This window comes from Coenobita brevimanus, chromosome 48, assembly GCF_032717465.1.
Source record: "Coenobita brevimanus isolate Jiangsu-jjx chromosome 48, ASM3271746v2, whole genome shotgun sequence".
NCBI lineage: Eukaryota > Metazoa > Arthropoda > Malacostraca > Decapoda > Coenobitidae > Coenobita > Coenobita brevimanus.
The window spans coordinates 22,263,145-22,284,561 of NC_137001.1; the positions used below are offsets into that span (position 1 = coordinate 22,263,145).

Here is a 21,417-nt window from a genome sequence, read left to right on the forward strand (position 1 = left end):
AAACATTTCCTTGTATATTACAGTATTATGACTAACCACAATGAAAAGAAACTCGATAAACACTACCAACAACACTAAGTTCCCTTCAAATGTTACTATAGTACGTTTGTTCTAACCTGACGAGGATCCAGACCACTGCCAGCTCAGTTGATAGCCAAGTGTAGTCAGACTGGAGGGATATATTAACAGTCCGTTCATTTTAACTTGGCTGAGATTTCCGTCCTTTTGTAGCTTACTTTGCCATATCTCGGGCAGAAGAAAACAATACTACAGCTCTATATCCTTTCCATAGCACTTCTTCATGACTAGCACCATATTCTAGTGTTAATCTCCTGTTACAGCCCAGCATTCAAGATGGAGAGAGAGCAATTTTATGCCTAGTTAAACTGAACAGGATATAGAAACCAAGGAGACTCATTCCTCTGCGAATTTCATGCCCCCACACCTTAGTATAGGAGTGGTCCAGTTCCATCAGATATAAACAAACCCACTGCAGTATAATAAGTGAATAACAGCATGTCACTCCAGCACAAACGCTTGTCAATGAAGGAAGCCCCCTAACACCTTTTCCCAAGCAATTTATTTTGTTTATTACACCTTACTGTCCTCTTCTGGGTTACATAAATCCTTCCAATATCACCATACTCTGCATCGCTAGTATACAAAAGGATATCAGACAGCCATATAAATAAATCACTAAGGAAGAGGTGTTAGGGAGCTTCCTTATCTGACGAGAGAATGGGTTTTAATACCATACATGCTTCAATCTTCCCAATACTCAAGGTAAATATATCAAATCCTCTCCACCTCTATATATACATAATACATATATATATTTATGTGTAGGTGAACTAGATAGAAGACTCTGAGAACAAGAACATTAAGAACAAGAATTATATGCTGAACAAGGCAAAAGATTCTGTGAAATATTATACAGTACACTACATGCAATAATCCGCTGAGATCTTGGATATATTGAATGCTTTATGTGGGAATTCTTTATATGCATACATGGATGAAATTACGCACACACACGCACAAAACTCATACACACACACACACACACAAGCAGCACAGCAAGCACAGAATGCATGCAAACACACAAAAATACATACATACACATACACACACACACAAGCAGGCACAGCAAGTACAGTATGGATGCAAAAACACACACACACACACACACACACACACACACACACACACACACACACAGGAACAAAGGCCAAGTGTATTTTACGTGAACACCACTACACCTCCCCTCACACAATCCTAAAAAAAACAAAGCCTTCCTTCGTACAATCCTACATAAACATCCACAACCCCCCCATACATAGAATCCTGAATATGCCCCTTGCCAGCTAATCTTTAAGGTGTTCTTGAAGCGTTCTTGAAGTGTTCAGTCATCCAGAGCCTCTATGTAAGCACTGGGTACCTTCCCTGTTTGATTTCCACGTCGAGCCGTCACAAAATCGCCTCCTGGACGTTCCATATACTCCACAATCTGCAAAATCATCATCATCATTTTCGTCATCACTGTCATTATCATTATCCCTATATTTACAGTCATGCCACCCATTCCTTGGCCTATAGCTACCATCTTACCCATTTATAAACAGTCATCCCACTCATCCCTAAGCATATAAAGTCAACCAACCCACTCTATTATAAACTGCATCCCACTCACCTCTAAGCTTATAAACAGCCACCTAGCGTACATCCACACCCATAAACTGCCAAACATATCATTCCTGTGTGTTATGGGCATACTTTACCTCTTTTATCATTGGGCTTATCACTCTACTGGTAGCATCATAATCTCACTCCAGCTTGCTCTTCCACAATCCCCTCCTCCTCCTACTCATAATTTTGCAAGACAACAATAGACTGGCCCTGACACCCCAACACCTGGGTTAGTTTTAGGCAAGCTTACCTCATCTATCATCATGCCCACTTTCTCATCTCCCTTAGCTTTTCCCCACAGTCTGCCTTCCTCCTTCTAACCTTAAATGTACAGGACTATGGTAGCATAATCCAGGCCCCCTACACCTCCTCAGCTGCTTACCTCATTCATCATAAGGCTCATCTCTTCCCTGTTTGTGGCGTCGTAATCACACACCACCTTGGCCCTTCTCCATGGTCCCCCTTCCTCCTTTTTATCCTGGCTGGGGGAGAGGGGTGGCGTGGCTATCGAGGAAGACTGGTTGGTGGTGGCGGTGGATGAAAGGTTCCTGGCTTCATCTGGCTTTGGGGTCAGACTGTAACAAAAATACACATGTATTCTTCTTTCAAACAGTATGGGTGCACATAAAAACACACACAAATATACTTGTTCCAAAAGGTATGGGTGCACATAAAAACATGCTCATGTATACTTGCTCCAAAAAGTATGGTATGGGTGCACACTTCATGCAAGGCAAACCCTGATGATTCCAGCCCATGATAACACACCTGCTTTTGTGAGGATGCTGTAAATTTGACCTCAATATCGCTCTCTTTTATCATGTACTCTGGCCTACATCGAGTGATGTGTTCAATGATACTGGTCTTGTTTGCTGAGAGGAGAAATGATTACTGTATTGTTTTTGGTTATTGGTTGGGTTTAAACATTTGATAAAGGAGGTCTGGATAGCTAAACAGTCTGTTCCTTAAGGCCCAGCAGTCTTACTATGTAACTACACTTTCACGTGTCACCACTTTGGTGCTGACGTCCAAGGTCTATACTTAATAAATGGTAGGGCCGCCTCAATCAAAACTGGTCCACTGACTTAGCAGGAGTATTTTCATGACATGTTTCTGGGTTTTGTGGAAGACTAGTAAGGTATAATTTAATGAAGTTCAATTAATTAACCTGTTCCCTGCCCAGCCTGGGACTGAACTTGCATCCTTTAAGACAACAGACAATCTTTCCAGTCACTCAACTGACTCACTCAACTTGCCTTGAAGAAATGACTCCCAGTGTCTTATGTACAATAACAGTGTATGATATTTGTAAGCAGTGACTATTACAATCAGTTGGTGCTTCACTTTCCATAAACTGTCATCCTTCCTTCACAATACTTGGCCAATCCCATATGAAAGAGGACAATTTCAGCCTGCAGTCCAATGTTTACATAAACAATATGTGGTGATTAATGTAGTCTATGAAGGTTGACATCCAAGGGATGGTTGGGGTTTACCACTCATATGACACCACTCAAGGGTTAGCGAGGCTGGTCACCATAGTACCCTAGCCCCAGGTCCCTATGCTCCTGATGGGGCAAAAAAGACAGGATGATAGACAGATAGATGGACAGATAGATGTTTATTATATACACAATACAGTTTTCTGTATCTTATTCCAGAGTACATCTTTATATAGTGCATTTGCTCTAACTTAACAATGATTTGCAACCCTGTTCAGCTCAGTAGATGGCCAAGTGTAGTCAGACTGGTGCGCTGATCTGACTAGTAACCAAGGCCACTCATTCCTATCTCACAACAAGGACTCTTCAAACAGCCGTGGGAGTGGCACAATTCTGTCAGGTGAAAATAAACCACCTACACCATATTGTGACACCCCTGAGGCTTCAAAGAATTACTGAATGCTACTGTACAATGGAGAATAACGGCAAACCAACAAATGTAAAAATACTTTGACACACTTGGCTCTGGAATGTTTAAGCGGAAGTAGCAGCAGTTGTTGTAGCACCAAGTTCATCTGAAACCCAGTGGACTGCAGGCTTAAGCTTCCTTCCTGCAGTCCACTATCCTTCTTTTGTAGGATAGTGGGATACGGAAGTCACTGAGGAATGTTTGAATAGGCAGGCAGTGGAGACACCTGGCCATATTGGTGCCACCACATGAAGGACTCTCTCTCCAGCATCAAGTATGTAGGAAAGTACAATATACACAACTTTCATGGATGATATGTTGTTTCTTCCCAGCGCTGTGATATCAAGATGTCCTCAAAAAAATAATAATTAAAAAAAAAAAAAAAAAAACTCCCATTCCCTCTTACAATTTACAACCAGAGTTGGTCCTCATTATCTTTCCCAAAATATTAACTTCTTTTTCCACACAACTAGTACTGTACTGTAAATTGGAGAAAATTGGTATATAAGCTTTACAGGTAGTGATGTAAGTAACTGGCAATATTTTTATGATTTACTGTGAACTTACAGGCAAGAAGGGAGGTTAAAAATGGCAGCATATAAGAAGGGTTTACTACAGTGTATTTTACGTGGAAATAACGGATGATTACAAGCTGGTTAATGCACATCAGTAACGCTCCTCTTGCACTTACTGGTGATGTCTCCTGTGTTGTGGGAAGGCTTAGTGTTACCAGTGCCTATCCTGCATCATCAATTTCCAACTCCCACTGCCACACCCACACCAGCAGACATTCCCACAACAAGATACCCCTGTGAGAGTTTCTAGTGCAGTGCTACGTATGAACCACCCTCCATATACTGCAATTACTATGAGCTAAAAGACTATATCACACAATAAAAACTCCAGATCCAACCACAACAATATCTCCATTTTGATTTTTAACAATAATAACAAGAACAACATGACTAACACTGCAACAAGCCAATCAAAATATTGCAACAAGTTTAAACCCTTTCAGCCTGTGGAAACCCTTTTAATTTGTCTCTTGCTAAATTAAGGAAATGAAGGAGTGATGTACTGTTGATGTGGATGTGTTGGACAGCATTAGGGGAAGTACTGATATGGTCTGGCCATGTGGAGAGAATGGACAATGAGACTGACTAGAAGAGTGTATGTGTGTTAGGTGGAAGGCAAGAGGGGGAGAGGCAGATCAAAGGATGAGATGAAAGGATGAGGTGGAGAGGCGTATGAGTGAGGGTGGTGAGAGTCTGAAAGAGGGACGCCTGATGGCAGAGCGCAGGGTGGCATGAAGATTAACTGTGGCCATCCCTTCCAGGAGTATGGTATATGGCTACAGATTATTTTATTTACCTTATTACAGACACAAATTGCAAATAAGATGGGTTACACATTGCCTTCATCAACCCTTCAATACTCATGGTGGCAGTGTATGACCTGAGTGGAGCAGCTGCAGCACCCACCTAATCTCCCCACATTTACCTGCACCTTACTGTGGGAAGGACCCTGATCCAACCCTGGTGAGATGCTGTCTACTACAAGGGGGCACCAGACCCCTACATGATACATGCACTGTAATGTACCTGTAGGATGGCCCCACAGGACTAGTTGCTTACCTGCAGTCAACAGGTTTGCTCATCCACACAAATCAGGGTTAAGCATCAACCACTACCACTCCTTCAATACTACAGAGCTTACTAATCTTAAATAAACTATCTCATAGCAACACTATATAAACATCCTCAGACTGAAAGGGTTAAACAATGATACTGTACCTAAGAGTTAGTTTATAATACAGGTTCTGACCATGAGCAACTACCCAACTACCTGTACAGTATATAACTAGTGAATTAATTACCGTACAGCTGACTAAATGCTGGTGTGTAATATCAACCATCTAACACACTTTCCTATCTTCATTTTCAACCCTATTCCCGTGTATGGTTCATTCTAACAAAAAGATATTATTCCAGGTTATGCCAGACTCTATGCACCAGTAGTAAATCAGGGGGAGTGTGAAATCCTTGGCACCATTTTAAAAGCAGATTTTGTTGCCAGGAAATCTCAACACAGCCACAACAGCACTGGTGATATACTAACCACAACATAAACAGGTAAAGACAGCAGTAACAGGATTGAAGATCAGCCAAGACACATGAGGTAAACGGACTCAAGCTGCATTCACATCAAGACCAGATACTGTCAAATGTCTGAATTGAATAACCTAGTCCTTGGCCGTTATGCTCCTGATGGTAAAATAATGGACTGGATAACAGATGGGAGTCAGGATATAAACTGGATAAAGCACACTCCACTTCAATGGTCCAAATTCTGGGCTGGAGAGGAATATTTTCATGTGTTGGTGTGATATGACTGAACAACTCCCCTGACTGGTTATACAAATGTCCCTCAACTCCTTCCCTATCCAGTAGAAGGGTTATTTCAGCCTGTAGTCCACTGGGGTTGCATTCACACCAACCTACGGCCATAAAAGCAATGTACACTGTGTCTAGCAGTGAGAAATGGTTTGTTAATAATGTGGCTTTCAAGAAATGGGGTGTTCTTCCAGTCTGTATCCCGACCAACACAACTGAACAACTTTCTTATTGATACATTTCTTCAATCTGGCCTCTGAGTACATACATCTTTACACACGAAGTCCACACAATGTACAAATGAAGGCAAATTATTCACTCATGCAAGGAAAATAAACAGACGACATTATAATCAGGCACACTCAAGGCTAAACTTTCTTCTCCCTCATGGAATCAAACTCAACCTTGCATAACCAGACATAGGTTGATGTGTACAAAATGATCTACATATTACACAACTCAGTTTCTATACGTCACAGGAAGAGTTCATTCACTATCGTCATTGTCTACCCTCCACCATTCTCCTTTTTGTGTTCTTTGGTGTCTAAATTTTTACATTAACTGATTGCATGGTTTGTTTTCGTGTGATACAGATCTCTAACCCATTTTCAGATTAGTTGATGGCCACATGCAGTGAGACTGGAGGGTTGGTTTGACTAGTAACCAAGGAGACTCACCTGATAAATATCCCTAACTCATTTTAAGCTTATGCGATGGCCAGATGTAATGAGATTAGGGGGTTGGTTTGACTAGTAACCATGGAGACTCACCTGATAAAGATCCCTAGCCCATTTTAAGCTTATGTGCAGGCCGGATGTAATGAGATTAAAGGGTTAGTTTGACTAGTAACCAAGGAGACTCATTTCTACCTCATACCTAAAACTTCTACAATTTTATGCAACAATAACATAGCATTCCAACTGTGACAGTATTCCGACCCCATCACACAAAAAACTGACTATAGTAATGTCTTCATCCCTCACAAATGCATACTGATCCATTCCTGCAACATAGAATTCTGTCGAGTGCAATGTACTGTACAAACCATCCTGTATACTCTGGGTTTACATGAGACTAAGCTGCATGAGAGGTTTACTTATCTATACTAAAATAAGTGATAATAATTACAAATGAACAGTGATTATGTGATCTATTAATTATAACCTCTACGTGGGACGGCCTGGGTAGACTAGGATAAAGTGCAATGCGATACAAGTAATAGATTTTGAGAAAGGGAGTCATGGCTTGGATTCTATGGTAGATATGTTCTATACTGTATTATGCCATGATTACATATAACACCTTAAATCTGATGATATATTTCTTATTTAGTGCATTCTGTCACCATTAGGCAGTAGAATGGTGGCTAACATCAACCCTGGGAAGTACTACGGTGTAAGTGAAGTGTAGTCATCAGCTTGGCCAATACACACACCATCAATGAAGGCAGAAGCATTTACCCACAAGTATATAAAGTCAAAGATCAAGCTGAGCCTCCAATATTGTTACAAACCATAATAAACATCACTCTTAGGCAGGAAGTATTTACCCACAAGTACATTATGAGACAAAGACCAAGCTAAGACTTCCATGTTTTTACAAAGCTTATTTTACCTCTAATTTTTTTCCACTCCATCAGTTTTTGAAAGCTGTTGGGAAGTGTTTAGCTGACTCTGCAACTTGGTTAAGCTTCCAGTCCCAATAAAACATGAGCGTTATCGTAGCCAACCAGATATGGGATTCTGTTAGGGGAACCATGGGATATTTTTCATGTTCCCTGTATATATGTGAGTCTCCATTAGATTTTATTCATCGTGGAGAAGCTTTTGGAGGTGATGGAGTTTGAATGTGCTTTTATTAACTACTGCACTACCACAGCTTCCCTAAACCAAATAAAATTGTCTTTACATTGCATGGATACAGTGGAGAAATATATCATCAGATTGAAGGAGTTAAGATACAGTTGCTATTTACAGTAAGCAAAGGATGACACTAGTATGAGAAAACTTACACAGCAGATATTTTAAGTGAGTTCTATGCATCGCTAAATATCTAGTTAATAATTATAAGGCATATTCTATACTCCATATAAGCTCAATACTAAGCAATCACAATGGTGCCTAAAGCATATCAAGTTTGAAATGAAAGTCTTGGCATACCTGATAAGGAGCAAAGAACTTGTTGAACTACACTACAGTTATGTATGTGAAAAGACGCTTGTTGATCCATACGATGAGTGGATATGTTCGGTGGGAGAGAGAGAGAGACAGGTTAGAGATTGAAGTCTTTATCTGCTCTAACATTTCCAGTTCCGTGTTGCCTTAAACGTTAGAGAAAATAAAGAATTCAAACTCTAACCTGTCTCTCTCACCATACATTTCCAGGCCTGACAGTGTTTGGCAATGTGAGGACACAGGTCATATTGAAGGTGGAATACGAGGCTGTGTAGCACCTGATGCATAGTGATTTATTCTGCATATTACACCTTAACATTCCACTGTATGTTATGTATAAAGTTTAAGTACCGATGTAGTGGATACTGAAGTAGGATGTATGGAATAAATCACTAAGGAAAAGGTGTTCAGACAACTCCAAACTCACTTAGAATATGACCCCAGATGTGGAATGTAAAAAAATTAAGTGAGTCGTGAGTATATGTTAAGTGTGTCCAAGATTAGGCTATATGAAGTACTGTAATATACACTTGTTTACGTGTGTGGTATAAGACACGGTTAATTGGAATCCTGTACTGTATGCTATGTTAGATATGAGAGATCCAGTTTATGTATGCCAGGTTAGGTTAGGTGTGGAATGTACAAGACTTAGATAATGTACTTTGTTAAGCTTCGTATGTTAGATTAATGTGAAAATTCAGCGTTTGAGTATGCTATGTTGAGTGATATGAGAATCGGCAAGTATGTTATGAGTATGTTAGGTTAGGGTGAAGGTGGGGATTTAAGGTCAATCTCTTCATCGTTAATTTGGAATATAGGAACACTGTTGTCAAAGGCTCCTGCGGCCGTGGGGTTGAAGGGAACACTGAAACGAAGAGGGAACCACCATCAGCAGGAGAACAGTTACACACAAGAGGAGAAAAGTAGTAAGAGGTGTGTTGTGGCTCATATTATTGTCATCTAGGAAGGCCCCTTGCTCCTGTGTCTAGCAACTTCCCCCCTGTTCCTCTATCTAGCAACTTTCCCCCTCCTCCTTTATCTAATGACTTTCCCCCTGCTCCTCTACCTTGCAACTCTATTTATGCAGATAACACATTAATATTCTCTTGTTATTTATGTACTATATCAGGATTTAACCTGTGGATTGACAGCCGTAGCTCAGGCTGGTTGGCGCTGCGTTGCGAGCCACAGCTCAGGCTGTGCTGGCCGTGCATCACCACTAACTACTCCACCCCTACGTAAACTTACACATGGCCCTATGCAAAGATGGACAGAGAGAGAGACTTTTTTCTTTTCACCAGATGATGCTCTGGATTTTATCTTCAAGTCTGTAATAAACAAAAACAAAAAAAAATTTGATTTGTTTTCATTTTTCACTACTCCCCAATGTAAACTTACGCGTGGCCCTATGCAAAAATGGTGAGAGATTTTTTTTTTTTCACAAGATGATGCTCTGGATGTTTATCTTTAAGTTTATAATAAACAAGAACTAAAAAAAAAAATTTTCATTTTTTGCAGACCATGGTGGGAAAAAAAGGTAACTGCACAATCCACGGGTTAAAAAGATATAGAAAGCATAAAAGAGAAGAGCAATGGTGTAATATTCAAGATAAAATTACCCAGACGTGCTAGGGGGCTTTCCGAACTGACTAAAATACAAACTAGCGTCCATGTCGGTGTCTGTGTACCTGGCTTCATCTCTTCATGTTACAGGAAAAGATAATTTACGCAGAGTTAGCCCCCTTCAATTTGCGGACATTATTCATACATTATTTACTTTTATTTTTATATTTTTATTTAGCAAAGGAGGGAGCTCTATTAGTAACGAAGTTAGTGAAGGCAGGAGCTGACTACAGTTATGAGAGTGGGAGGAGAGAAATAAAATCAAAGATGTCCTCAATTTGAAGTGGTGAACTGATAAAACCTGAACACACAGTATTTGTGTCTTGTATTTGCAAACTTGATATGCCTGTGATTTTGCAATTAAGTCATCCATTACAACAATTATGCCTCTTTTGTTCCTGTATTATTGCCATTCTTGCTAAATCCTGGTAGTTGTAGTTCCTGGTTCATCTGAAAATGTGAACTTGGTGGACTGCAGGCTGATACTCCCCCTCCTACTGCAGTCCACCATCTTCCCTTTTCGGGGGGGAAAGGGAGGGAGCCGAGGGACATTTGTACAACCAGGCAGCTCCACCACCCAGATATATCAGTGCTACCACGTGAAGGCATCCCTCTCTAGCACCAGGGATAGCAGATCACCCCCCAAAAAATGACCCAAAGATGACCATTAACTCAAGGCATATCTGTCTTCCCGATGAGATTTACGAAGTTCTCAAGCACAATTTTTGAGTGAACAATGTAGCAACCAACTACAACACAATGGACAAACAGCGCATTATTTCACAACTGAGGTGAGAAGCCAGGCATGTACAAGACATACAGTACAGTACGTGTTAAGTGTTGTGTCTACGATATCTTCATTACATCAGAATGTTTAGTACAGTAATGGAAACAATGACTATTTCTACACTGGTGTGGTTAGTATTAGTAGTATTAGTAGAGTAGTAGTAGTAGTAGTATTAGTAGAGTAGTAGTAGTAGTAGTAGTAGTAGTAGTAACAGTAACAGCGGTAGTATTAATAGTAGTAGTAACAGTAACAGTAGTAGTTATATCCCTGGCTTCATCTGAATCTGAACCCAGTAAACTGCTGGCTGAAGTTACCCCTCTCCTGCAGTCCACCATCCTTCTTTTGGGGGATAGGGAAGGAGTTGAGGGATGTCTGTATGACTGGTTGAAGGAGATGCCCAGTTATATCGGTGCCACTACATGAAGGCCTCCCCTTCCAGCATAATTACTGAGGTTAAGGCATGCTAATAACCCTCAGATCAGCACACCTCAGAGACATGATGAAAAAAATACCTGATCCATTGTATATATATGGTACAATTTTCAGTTAACCCTTAGAGCCGAGAGATGTCATTTTTGTACCATTCTTGCCATCTCCAATTCAAATTTCTCACACTGAAGCAATTATGATACAGGTACAGCCTTGATAAACCACTACTAGACACCCTTCCCAAGTTGAATTAAAGCATCTAGCAGCAGCAGAAATTAAATTAGAAGGATGTCACCCAGAGTCCATGGGTTAACGAACAGAGTACATGTCACATTAATGGTACACTTGAGCCTGCTGTCAGTATACCATTATCTGGGCCAAAAAATCCTTCTTCCATCTTTCATGCACAGCAACAGAACACTTGGACTCAAACATCAATGCTTCTCTACCGACATCAAATGAATCTCACGCAACAAGGAAAAAAACACCAGCAAGTACCAAGTAATTACATAAGTTTATCCATTAAAAAAAAATTCTAATGAGTCTCCTACCATTCATCCATCTCCATTACCTTCAGGAAATTAAACGATGAGAAGTGAAACCTACTGATCCACCAATTCTATCTATCTCGCCTAATCTATCACTCAATACTTTTTTGTCCCATCAGGAACACTGGGGTCTGCGGTCCTGACATTTAAGGGTGACCAGCCTCATTTACCAGTGAGTGGCTTTATGTGAGCAATAAACCCCAATCACCCCTCACATATAAACCATTTTGGATTTATCTTCAAACCCACAGCATAAAGCATCATATCATGACAGTGGAAATGCCCCAAGAAGGCTGTCAACCAGGCCATAAATTCTGTCGAGTTTTAGGTCTGTCACATGTCATGGGCCATTCCCAACACATCAAAATACTGTACTGCAGTTAGCTCCAACCACTCATTCTATCCTTTTCACAATGCTCTAAGGGTGAGTTTTAATGACATAAAAGTTAAACATAAACCGGTATCAAGCTTCAAAAATCAATAAATACACAAACACATTCACATTTCTCTTTACCTCTCTCATCAGACATAAAAACACTTGTTAACCATCATAGTCTTCACAAAGAACACCAAACACCTGGTCATCACTACTAACACCATATTTTCACGACAAAAAAGTAAATATATAGGGCAATGTCTTCTTGTCCTTTTTTCCCAACTTCTCACACAGAGGGAGTTACATGTGGGATGCTTGTTAAGTCAATTCTATATAACCCATTGACCCCTCAGATGTCTTGTGTCATTCTTACTCTCTCCACAAGATTTTATTCAGCAGAGGACTGAGTTTCTTAATTGGAGGGGTTAGATACAGCCTGGATAAACCCCCTGAGTACGAGAGGCACTTCCTACGCTGAATATAATCATCTGGCAGTAGCAAGTAAAATACTATACTCCCTTCACCTTAACTTGGCCCAGATTCCTGTCCTTCAGCAGCTTATTTCATGTAACTTAAAAGCAGAAAAGGACAATACTATGGCTCCACATCCTTACCATTGCACTTCTTCATGATTAGCACCATATTCTAGTGCTAATGTCTTGCTACAATTGAGTATAGCATCAAATTTTGGTGTTAATCTAGTGTATCATATCCGGTAGAGCCAGGATTCCCGGGGCTTGAAGGATGAGTGAATGGAAGCGTGGCCTATTGGACTGGGCAAGTTTGTGCTGTCTGGACATTGCTACTCCTCATCCTGCCCTTGGGTGGGAAGGGGGGAGGATGATGATGACGATGATGATCAAATCAGCATTTAAGATGGTATGATAGTGTTTTAGGCCAAGTTAGTGTGAAATGAGTAAGGACCAAGTTAAAGTGACAAACAGTATATTAAATGGACGTCATCTGTACTCAAGAGGCTTAAAAAAGTTATATGCTTGACTGACCTGGCCATCTCTTTCTGTAGGTCGACCATGATGCTGTGACACTGCTGGTAATACGTTGCCTGCGCCTCCACTAGCTCATTGAGGTGTCGGAGGTGAGCCGCCTGTGATGACCTGAAGCACAAAATACACCCAAGATAAAGGAGGTTGTACAGGGAGACTTCAAGGATAAGGGACTGATTAGAGGCTGTTAGAGAGTGGGGTGTTTTGGGAGCTCCCATTAGGTGACCAAAGATGATATAACACAAGAGGTGAATGGTACTGGAGAGGGATGCTATCATGAGGTAGCACAGAAATAAGTCAGTTATACCAATGTCCCTGAACTCACTCCCTATCCCCCTAAAGCAGTGGTTTCCAACCTGTGGGGCGCGCCCCCCTTGGGAGGCACAAAGGGATGCCTGGGGGGGCAAGAAGGCTTGATAAAGAGGGTAATTATATTTGAAAACTATGAATTATGATGGAACTCAGTAATTTCTAAATATGAAGAAAATAATTCAGATATGAAAAGAAATGTAGTTATCTGAATATATAAACAGTTTCAGAGATTAAGAATCTATGATATTTATTGACATGTGCCAACTATGCCAGTAGAATACAGTATTTGAGGAAGGAGGACGCAGGGAACGTGTCATTCAGTGAGGGGGGGCAAGAATTAAAAAAGGTTGGAAACCACTGCCCTAAAGTAAGATGGTGGACTGCAGGAGGAGGGGAACTTCAGCCTACAGTCCACCAGATTCACATTCAAATGATCCTGGGGTCACATCATCACCATCATCATTGTCATCATCATCATTACCGTAGTCATCAATCATCATCATCATCATTGAAGTAAGAGCATTAATACTAACCTGACTCCTTCGAGCAGTAGTTTGGTTATCTCGGTCTGACGGTCAAAGTCCGCCTGGGCCTTCCTCAGGTCACCCTCCGCCTGTAACAAGACCACCATCTGTACCACCGTCAACACCAACTACCACCACACATTACTACCAACACCTCCAATCCAATAATGTCCTTGTTCTTGCTCTCTCTAGACTCTTTCATTTCAATTTAAGACAGACTTTTGAGCTCAGGGATTTTGATATAGCCTTCAATAACCCTTTCTCTATTAGGTCCTCCATGTGGAATAAAATCGTGTGAGGCAAAGTGAACGAAATGAAATTATACTCAGATTTTTTTATCGATGCGAAGATCCACTTGACAGACTGGTGATAATTGGCTGATACTTCATAATCTATTTACTCATTAGCATTATCAATTGACAACATATATCTGAGGGGGAAATTTGGGATAGTAAATGTTATTCGGACGTGTTGCATTCAGCCAATCATCACCAACCTGTCAAGTGCATCCTTGCCTCAATAAAAAAAAAGAAAAAAAAATGGAGTATAGTGTCATCAGAGTGAAGAGGTTATGGTTAATAATACAGTAAGCCAGACTACTGTATAATGCAATAATGGGGTACTCGCTACTCTCTCTACAAAATTATACATGTCCTGTGTCTCTAAGATTGTAGCAACACTTACCACCACAACTATACTCTGTTCATTTCAACTAGGCACAGAACTATCATTCATCTTTAGTGCTGTGTTGTACCAATAGATTCACACTGTAAGATGCTCATCATGAAGAAGTGCCATGGAAAGGATACTGAACTGTAGTACTGTCTTATTCTGCCACTAAGCTATGGACCCAAATCACTGCCTAGTTAAAATGAATGGACTACTGACAGACAGAGAGGTGTTAACATCACATCAACTGACTTATCCAAATCCTACATTATATAAGTCTAACTCCCCCTATGACCCTGATCACATGCAATTGTTAATATATGGAAATCATCATACAGACATACACGGTGAAATACAAGACTCGAATTGCAAAATACTAAGTGCTGGAAACAGTACCATATCCTTCCTAAGTTTCAAAGCCTTAAAACACTAGCAAGGACAGACAAACTCACCAATGCTACAGTACGTGAGAAATATTTGTACTCGTGTTTATAATGCATAGGGAAAGGAGGTGCAGAAGTCTTTAACCATCATTTAAACCATTGCAGATAGGTGACATACTGCTTAATTTTATCTTGCTGTTCAATTTTGGAAAGACTTTTATACTGAAGGGGATTATTAAGGCTTTATCTAACCCCTCCAGCTCCAAAAATCTACACAAGCTGAGAGAATTATCACGATATGACAAGAATAAAGAGAATGCGATCTACCTGGGTTTTGTGCATATGTCCCTGAACTACAACAACTGAACTACTGTATTTTATCTTCATTGGTGTTGGAAGTCACACCTCACGAGGGTAAAGGTTGTGCCAAAACATTTATCTTGTTTCTGGATCCTGCCTCACCCCATCTTTAGGTGTGGAAAGGCGTCAAAATGATTATGACAATGAATGTAAAATATCTTCGACACCTCCCCTATCCCTGCACCATCCACACCTCACTACTGGACACCTACACTACTATACTCTTTTCACTTTAACTTGGCCTAAAATTGCCAATTCATCTTGGAATACACAGTTTTAACAAATGATTAACACTAGAATATGAAACCAATCACATAAAAGTGCTATGGAAAGAGTGCAGAGTTTCAGCATTTGGTCACATGAAGTGTTACAGAGGGATGTTGAGCTACAGCACCTTCTTCTGCCACTGAGCTACGTGAAATTAGCCATTCAAGGACGAGATCTGGGCCTAGTTAAAGTGAACCAGCTACAGTAAACCCTCGCTATATCAAACCCAGCTAACCCAAACTTTGGTTATCTCGACTGTTGTGAACCCACCAGGCAGCCTCTGAATATATGGAACAAAAGGTCAATTTATAGAGGTGATGCATCACCAGATTGAAGACTGAACAAATGGTAGTAAATGGTAATTTTTTCCCCTCTTCTGATGTTTATTACTGACTGAAAATATTTAATATTTCTACAGCACCAAGACACACAATATAAATCCACAAAACTGACACTGTGTGTCACTGCACACACAAATAATTTAGTCAGGTGTTCACTAAGCAAGACAGTATAAATCAAAGCTGGGTCATTATAGTCCCCCTTAACAAATAACAGCTGCAGCATCAGCCTGGCCCCTCCTATCAGTCTGATATATCCAGGGTTTACTGTACATGTGTCTACGACGTGTACGCATAAAGTGACTGACGAGATGCTTACTTCTAGCACTTCCTGCTCTGCCTGAAGCTTTGGGGTGAGATGAAATACAGTCAATCTTTCAGTTGGGAATGCCTACTATGCTCTTTTCACTTTAACTTGGCCTAAAATTGCCATCCATCCATCCTGAATGCTGATCTATTCCCCAATCTAACTACACTTGTCCATCCATTGAGTTGAAAAAGGTGTGGGTTCTGCTACGTGAAAACAAAGTGACAATACAAAATGGTAAAGTACTAGTCATGAAGAAGTGCTATGGAAAGGATGCAGAGTCATAATACTGTCTATTTCTGTCACTGAGGTAGGCCAAATAAACTGCAAAATGGACCAAAATCTGGGCCAAGTTAACGTGAAAGGATTATAGCTATTGTAATGCTCTCATGCTACCCAACTCCTTCAGTGCCATGGGATCCTTAATATTTTACTCATGCTGACTCCAGATTATCTTATTCCAGCCACCCAGCCTTCAATTTCTCTCTCTCTCTCTCTCTCTCTCTCTTTCTCTCTCTCTCTCCTGCCCATTTCATGCTATAAACAGTTTAATGAAGGTTTTCTGCTAGGTCTTCTCTCTCTCTCTCTCTCTCTCTCTCTCTCTCTCTCTCTCTCACTATAAACAGGTTAATGAAGGTTCTCTGCTAAGTCTCCTATGCTGAATAAAATACCTGGAGATAAACAAGGGTAAATAAAAACAAGACCTCATCACATTAAAGGAATTCAACATCGTGCTACTTATGCTAAATTAAACAACAGACTTAAATGAACATACGCTACAGAAATTTCATGGTATACAAACACCTGGCATGTACACCAGGTAAACTCTAATTAGTCACCTTAAATACAAATGATCAAACCCTATAAATGATCAAAACTCATTAAATGGAGATTAGATTTAGGATGTCTGTGAACTTTAAAAAAATAACAAACACATATGATTAAGATTTGTAACATGCACAGTGAAGTTTGAATCTGTAATGTTAAAACCTACCTGATCTGTTTTTGACAATATCTAAATTAAGTTTAAGATGCAACAAAGTATATAATTAATCATATTTACCTGAGCTACCAGTATTTTTGGATCCACAGCGTCCTTTTGCTTGAAATAAAATAAATCCATGTGGTAGATTACGGAAAACCAAAGACAACCTTGTTATTTTCACTCTGACATTTTGGTAATTACATAAAACACACAAACCTTACTATTTCCACTCTTCCTTGACATTCTAAAAAGTTGCTTAACCCGTTGATTGTCAGCCACAGTTCAGGCTGTGCTGGCCGTACATCACTGCTAACTACTCGACCCTTATGCACACTTACCCATGGCACTACACAAAGATGGAGATTTTTTTTTTTTTTTCCCATCAGATGATGCCCTGCATGTTTATCTTCAAGTTTATAATAAATGAAAACTAAAAAAATACATAGATACAGTATTCATTTTTTTCATTACACCCCTATGCAAACTTATGCATGGCGCTACACAAAGACTGAGAGGGAGATTTTTTTTTTTTTTCACCAGATGATGCCCTGGATGTTTATCATCAAATTTATAATAAATAAAACAAAAGAAATCTTCATGGGATAAATAAGGTAACTGCGCAATCCACAGGTTAAGCACACGATTTAGGGGCAGACTGACTAAAATGAGATGCCACTGGTGTTAAAGGATAAAAAATAGACGGTCAAATACCACACTATCTCTACTATGAAAAAATGCAATATTATAACTTACTGTTGATTGGCTGTCCATTGAGCGAGCTTTTCTGAGTCGACTCTTACAGGCATCAAGGTCCAATCTGAAATGAATATGAGGATATATTCATGAAAAAAAAAAACACACATACACACAAACATACACACACACACACACGCACATTCACCAATCCAGTGTACGTTAACATCTTTGGCGATTCATTCTTGTCACCTCCAAACATCTGAACTAAGCTTATAAGATACTTTTTTTCATATGGAGGGTTTCAATACAGTACTTTAGCCTTTATTTGAGTGCCTAGCTTTTATATTTACTGTTATTTAAACTTTAAGTACTCTATTTACACTTAACCGTGATACAGCATTTAATTTACGAGAAAGGCTCAGTTGCAGAAGGTGAAAAGAAACGCACTCTAACTGACCTCTTAGTTTCCAGCAGCCTCTTCTCCCTGGTAATAGTCTTCATTTCTGTGTCCAGGAATCTGCGCAGTGGCTGTACGAAACCCTGGCCTGCATTACTCACCAGCTCCCTCTCGGCAAGGCCCAGTCGTTGCTCTGCCCCACCAACACGTACCAGTGCCGCGCCTGAAAATATCACAAGGGTTGAAGTACGTGAATGTCACTCCAATTTAAGGAGATACGAAAGCCACATAACCTGATGAAAATATGAGTAACAATGAATAGGAAACACAAACATCAAGCGAGCAAAGTCCTATACTAACCATAAGGTGTGCCGGGACCAAAATCATTGCCAGCTTGCACCATATCTAAGCCCAAGTACTCCAGGTTACTGAGGCGGTTGGGACGGCGTTTCTCTATCTTCTCAAAAATCATGTCCTCCATTCTGTTGCCTGAGAGAGAAAAAAGAATTAGAAAAAGAGCACACGTATAGAAATTTATCCTGTATACTCTCTTCATAAGTCCGATGAACAGACTCTCTTCTGAATTTTGATGAAAACTTATGATTGTACTGATGTCTATAATAAATCTATCTCTATCTATTGCCAGATGCCTTAATCCTATAAGAGGTGGCTATAAACAAATTGCCTCCATATCACCCTGTCCCCTGCCATTTTGCTGCCCCCTCCCCCCAACTCACACACCCCTCTCTCATATACCTCTCCACTCCATCCCTCCATCTCATCCTCAGCCTCCCCTAGATCACCAAATTAACATCAATAATCTCACCTGGGTTTGGTATAAGTACTGCCTCCGCTCCACTGCACAGCTTCTCAGTCCACGTCCTGGCTGAATCGGCTTGGAGGGATAGCGTCTCAAACTGCTGGTCCAACTCCGTCTTCTCTGCATTGCCAATCTTTTCTTCTGTGTACTGCATGGTGGAGAGTTATTTTGTTATTTCAATTGGCACTTTCAAACTCTCTATAAAACAAGCTAATGGAGTATAAAAATGTTTGCTGCTAATTTTATGGTATTTTATATTACTGAAAAATTCTTAGACAACCACCACTGGAACTAGAACCCTCATCTCCACCTTTAACCGATTATATAACGGCAACAGATTGATAAACAGACAATGGCAGTGTTCGGATCTCCTGTCTTTACAATCAGAAGGGCTAAATTCCCAGACCAGTGCTGCACCTCTGCCATTTTTATCTTAGGTTTGGTTAAATAAGGAAGAGTTACAGCTTAATAATTTTCGCTGTTAATTCTATGGTAGTGGAGTTTAGGTCAGTGGGCTTACATTAATTCAAGTTCGGTTAATTATGGTAGATTGAGTAATGTTAGCTCAATAATTTTCTGGTCATAAAGTCTACAGTAGGTCAAGCAGCTTTGGTTAGGTTAATGACTAGGAGAAACTGGGTTAGGTATAAGTCAAAGCAGCTCTTCTGTATTTTCTAGGGCTGCTTCTAACAACTTATTAATATTTCCTGCATTTTTTACTCCATTACTTCCCCTCATAGTCTCTTTGTCATGATTTTTGGGCTGTCCAAGGGGTGATAAGTGGTAAACATACACAAGGACCCTTCAAAACACCACATCAATGAAAAACATGCAGCGTATGACTATTGTTGAAAATCGTTGCACCTCTGGATAATAGCAATCATCGTCGCATTATTCTCAACTTCGTATACTTGACTCCTTCGACAAATATGGAGTATCTGTGAAAATGCAGACCTCCTAAGTCCAAAACATAAACATGCAAAGAAGTTACAAAGAAATAATTGTCACAATCTGAAGTGATTTTACTGAGAAAATACGATGCTGCCATTAATGAAGTGATATATCCTTCAGAAATTAAAACCCCTCAGACAGCACATCACAAATACGCAAAATATTAATGGAGAAATCAGTGTTGAGGTCTGAAACGCTGGCATTAAAACAGAAATAAGTATATGTTTTACTAGGCGTCGAAAAATTGGAAAATATCGGAGAAGGTACAGCCCCGCTACCAAATTCCATTCCATAATTAAGCCGAAAAGTTACATAAAATTGAAAGTCATGGCGTGAAAGACTGTTACCGACACAGCACCATTTATTATATACCTAAACTATACATTATGGGGTATATAAAATCCTCCAATGACTAAGAATAATACAATTTCCGGCCTCGTCCCTTTTCCACAACAGTTGCATCCATTGGTAAACAACTTTGGTCTACTTATCAAGTGTCCTTCAAATTACGAGTTATTTTAATTTTACTTGTCCAAAGTCTTACTCACCTGGACTGCCCTGGTCAAGAACTGCCCCGCCTGGCCAGCTAATTTTTTCAGATCCATTTTCGAGAGGTGTTTTGAAGCGAGGAGATCAAGTGGAAGTATTGACAGCAAGACGACAAATCCCTAGATGGCGCCCCTCCCTCCTCTAACCACCCCACCCATCCCCTCTCCCTCACCCCCATTCCATACTGCTCTTGCTACCTCCTCGCAACTTATATATTTTTCTTTTTTGTCATAATTTCTACTTTCCTTCATCCTCTACAATAATAAATGGGAGGTTTGGAGCTAGTGTAGAAGATACACGCTGATAAACCATGATCTTATCCTTCCCTCCCTACTTCTACCTCGCTTTCTCTTCTACGTTGTTAATTTTCATTCTATAATATTCTCTTCTTGAATCTAATCTGTTATAACTTTTCCAGTCCTTCCCTATTTGTTATCTCGCCCTTCATTATGTACTCTGGTACAATTTTCCCTTTTATAATGACTCAGAGTAGGTGAACCGATATAAATTTCCTCATATTGTCATAATATTCCGCAGTCCCCTCCCCGCCTACTTTCCTTGTTACCTCGCTCTTTGTCTATTACCTTCTTTGACACAACTTGGTCTTTCTATAATATCCACTACTTTCCCCATTTCTACTGTCATACACTTCCCCTGCTCCACTTCCCTCCCTTCTCTCTTGTTATCTCGCTTTCTATTCATCTGCTTTGGTACACCTTTCAGTGCTGTAGTTAATTGATCTTACTCTCTCCTTCCCTATATTTTTATCTCGCCCTAATCTACCTCTGTAACTTTTAATGACAACTCTGAAGACAATCCTTCCCTCCCTACCAATCAGTCTGTTAATCACGTAGTGTCCATTTTTTTTTCTTTTTTTCTTCTTGAGACAATCCCCGGGGCCTGTTCAAGGCCAACGTGGTCTCGGCTT

General features: G+C 40.1%; 1 protein-coding gene across 1 annotated transcript; it reads right to left on the minus strand.

Annotated features, from left to right (window-relative positions):
• Positions 1-464: 464 nt before the first annotated feature.
• On the minus strand, positions 465-20,597 carry EndoB (SH3 domain containing GRB2 like, endophilin-B). The gene is made up of 9 exons (XM_080271895.1): positions 20,489-20,597; positions 18,996-19,137; positions 18,530-18,658; positions 18,230-18,392; positions 17,830-17,893; positions 13,777-13,856; positions 12,932-13,042; positions 2,069-2,261; positions 465-1,507 (listed from the first exon to the last, which is right to left on the minus strand). Exons 1-9 carry the CDS (start codon positions 20,543-20,545, stop codon positions 1,403-1,405), a joined length of 1,044 nt encoding a protein of 347 aa, XP_080128021.1. The 5' UTR covers positions 20,546-20,597; the 3' UTR covers positions 465-1,402.
• Between the last annotated feature and the right edge of the window lie 820 nt (positions 20,598-21,417).

What these genes read in the sequence shown, in the direction of transcription:
- EndoB (XM_080271895.1), bottom strand. Translation starts at nt 20,545, where the DNA reads ATGGATCTGAAAAAATTAGCTGGCCAGGCGGGGCAGTTCTTGACCAGG. An exon ending in TGGTCCCGGCACACCTTATG is followed by an intron (nt 18,393 to 18,529) that starts GTTAGTATAGGA and finishes TGATATTTTCAG; the next exon opens with GCGCGGCACTGGTACGTGTT. An exon ending in CTACAGAAAGAGATGGCCAG is followed by an intron (nt 2,262 to 12,931) that starts GTCAGTCAAGCA and finishes TTTTTGTTACAG; the next exon opens with TCTGACCCCAAAGCCAGATG.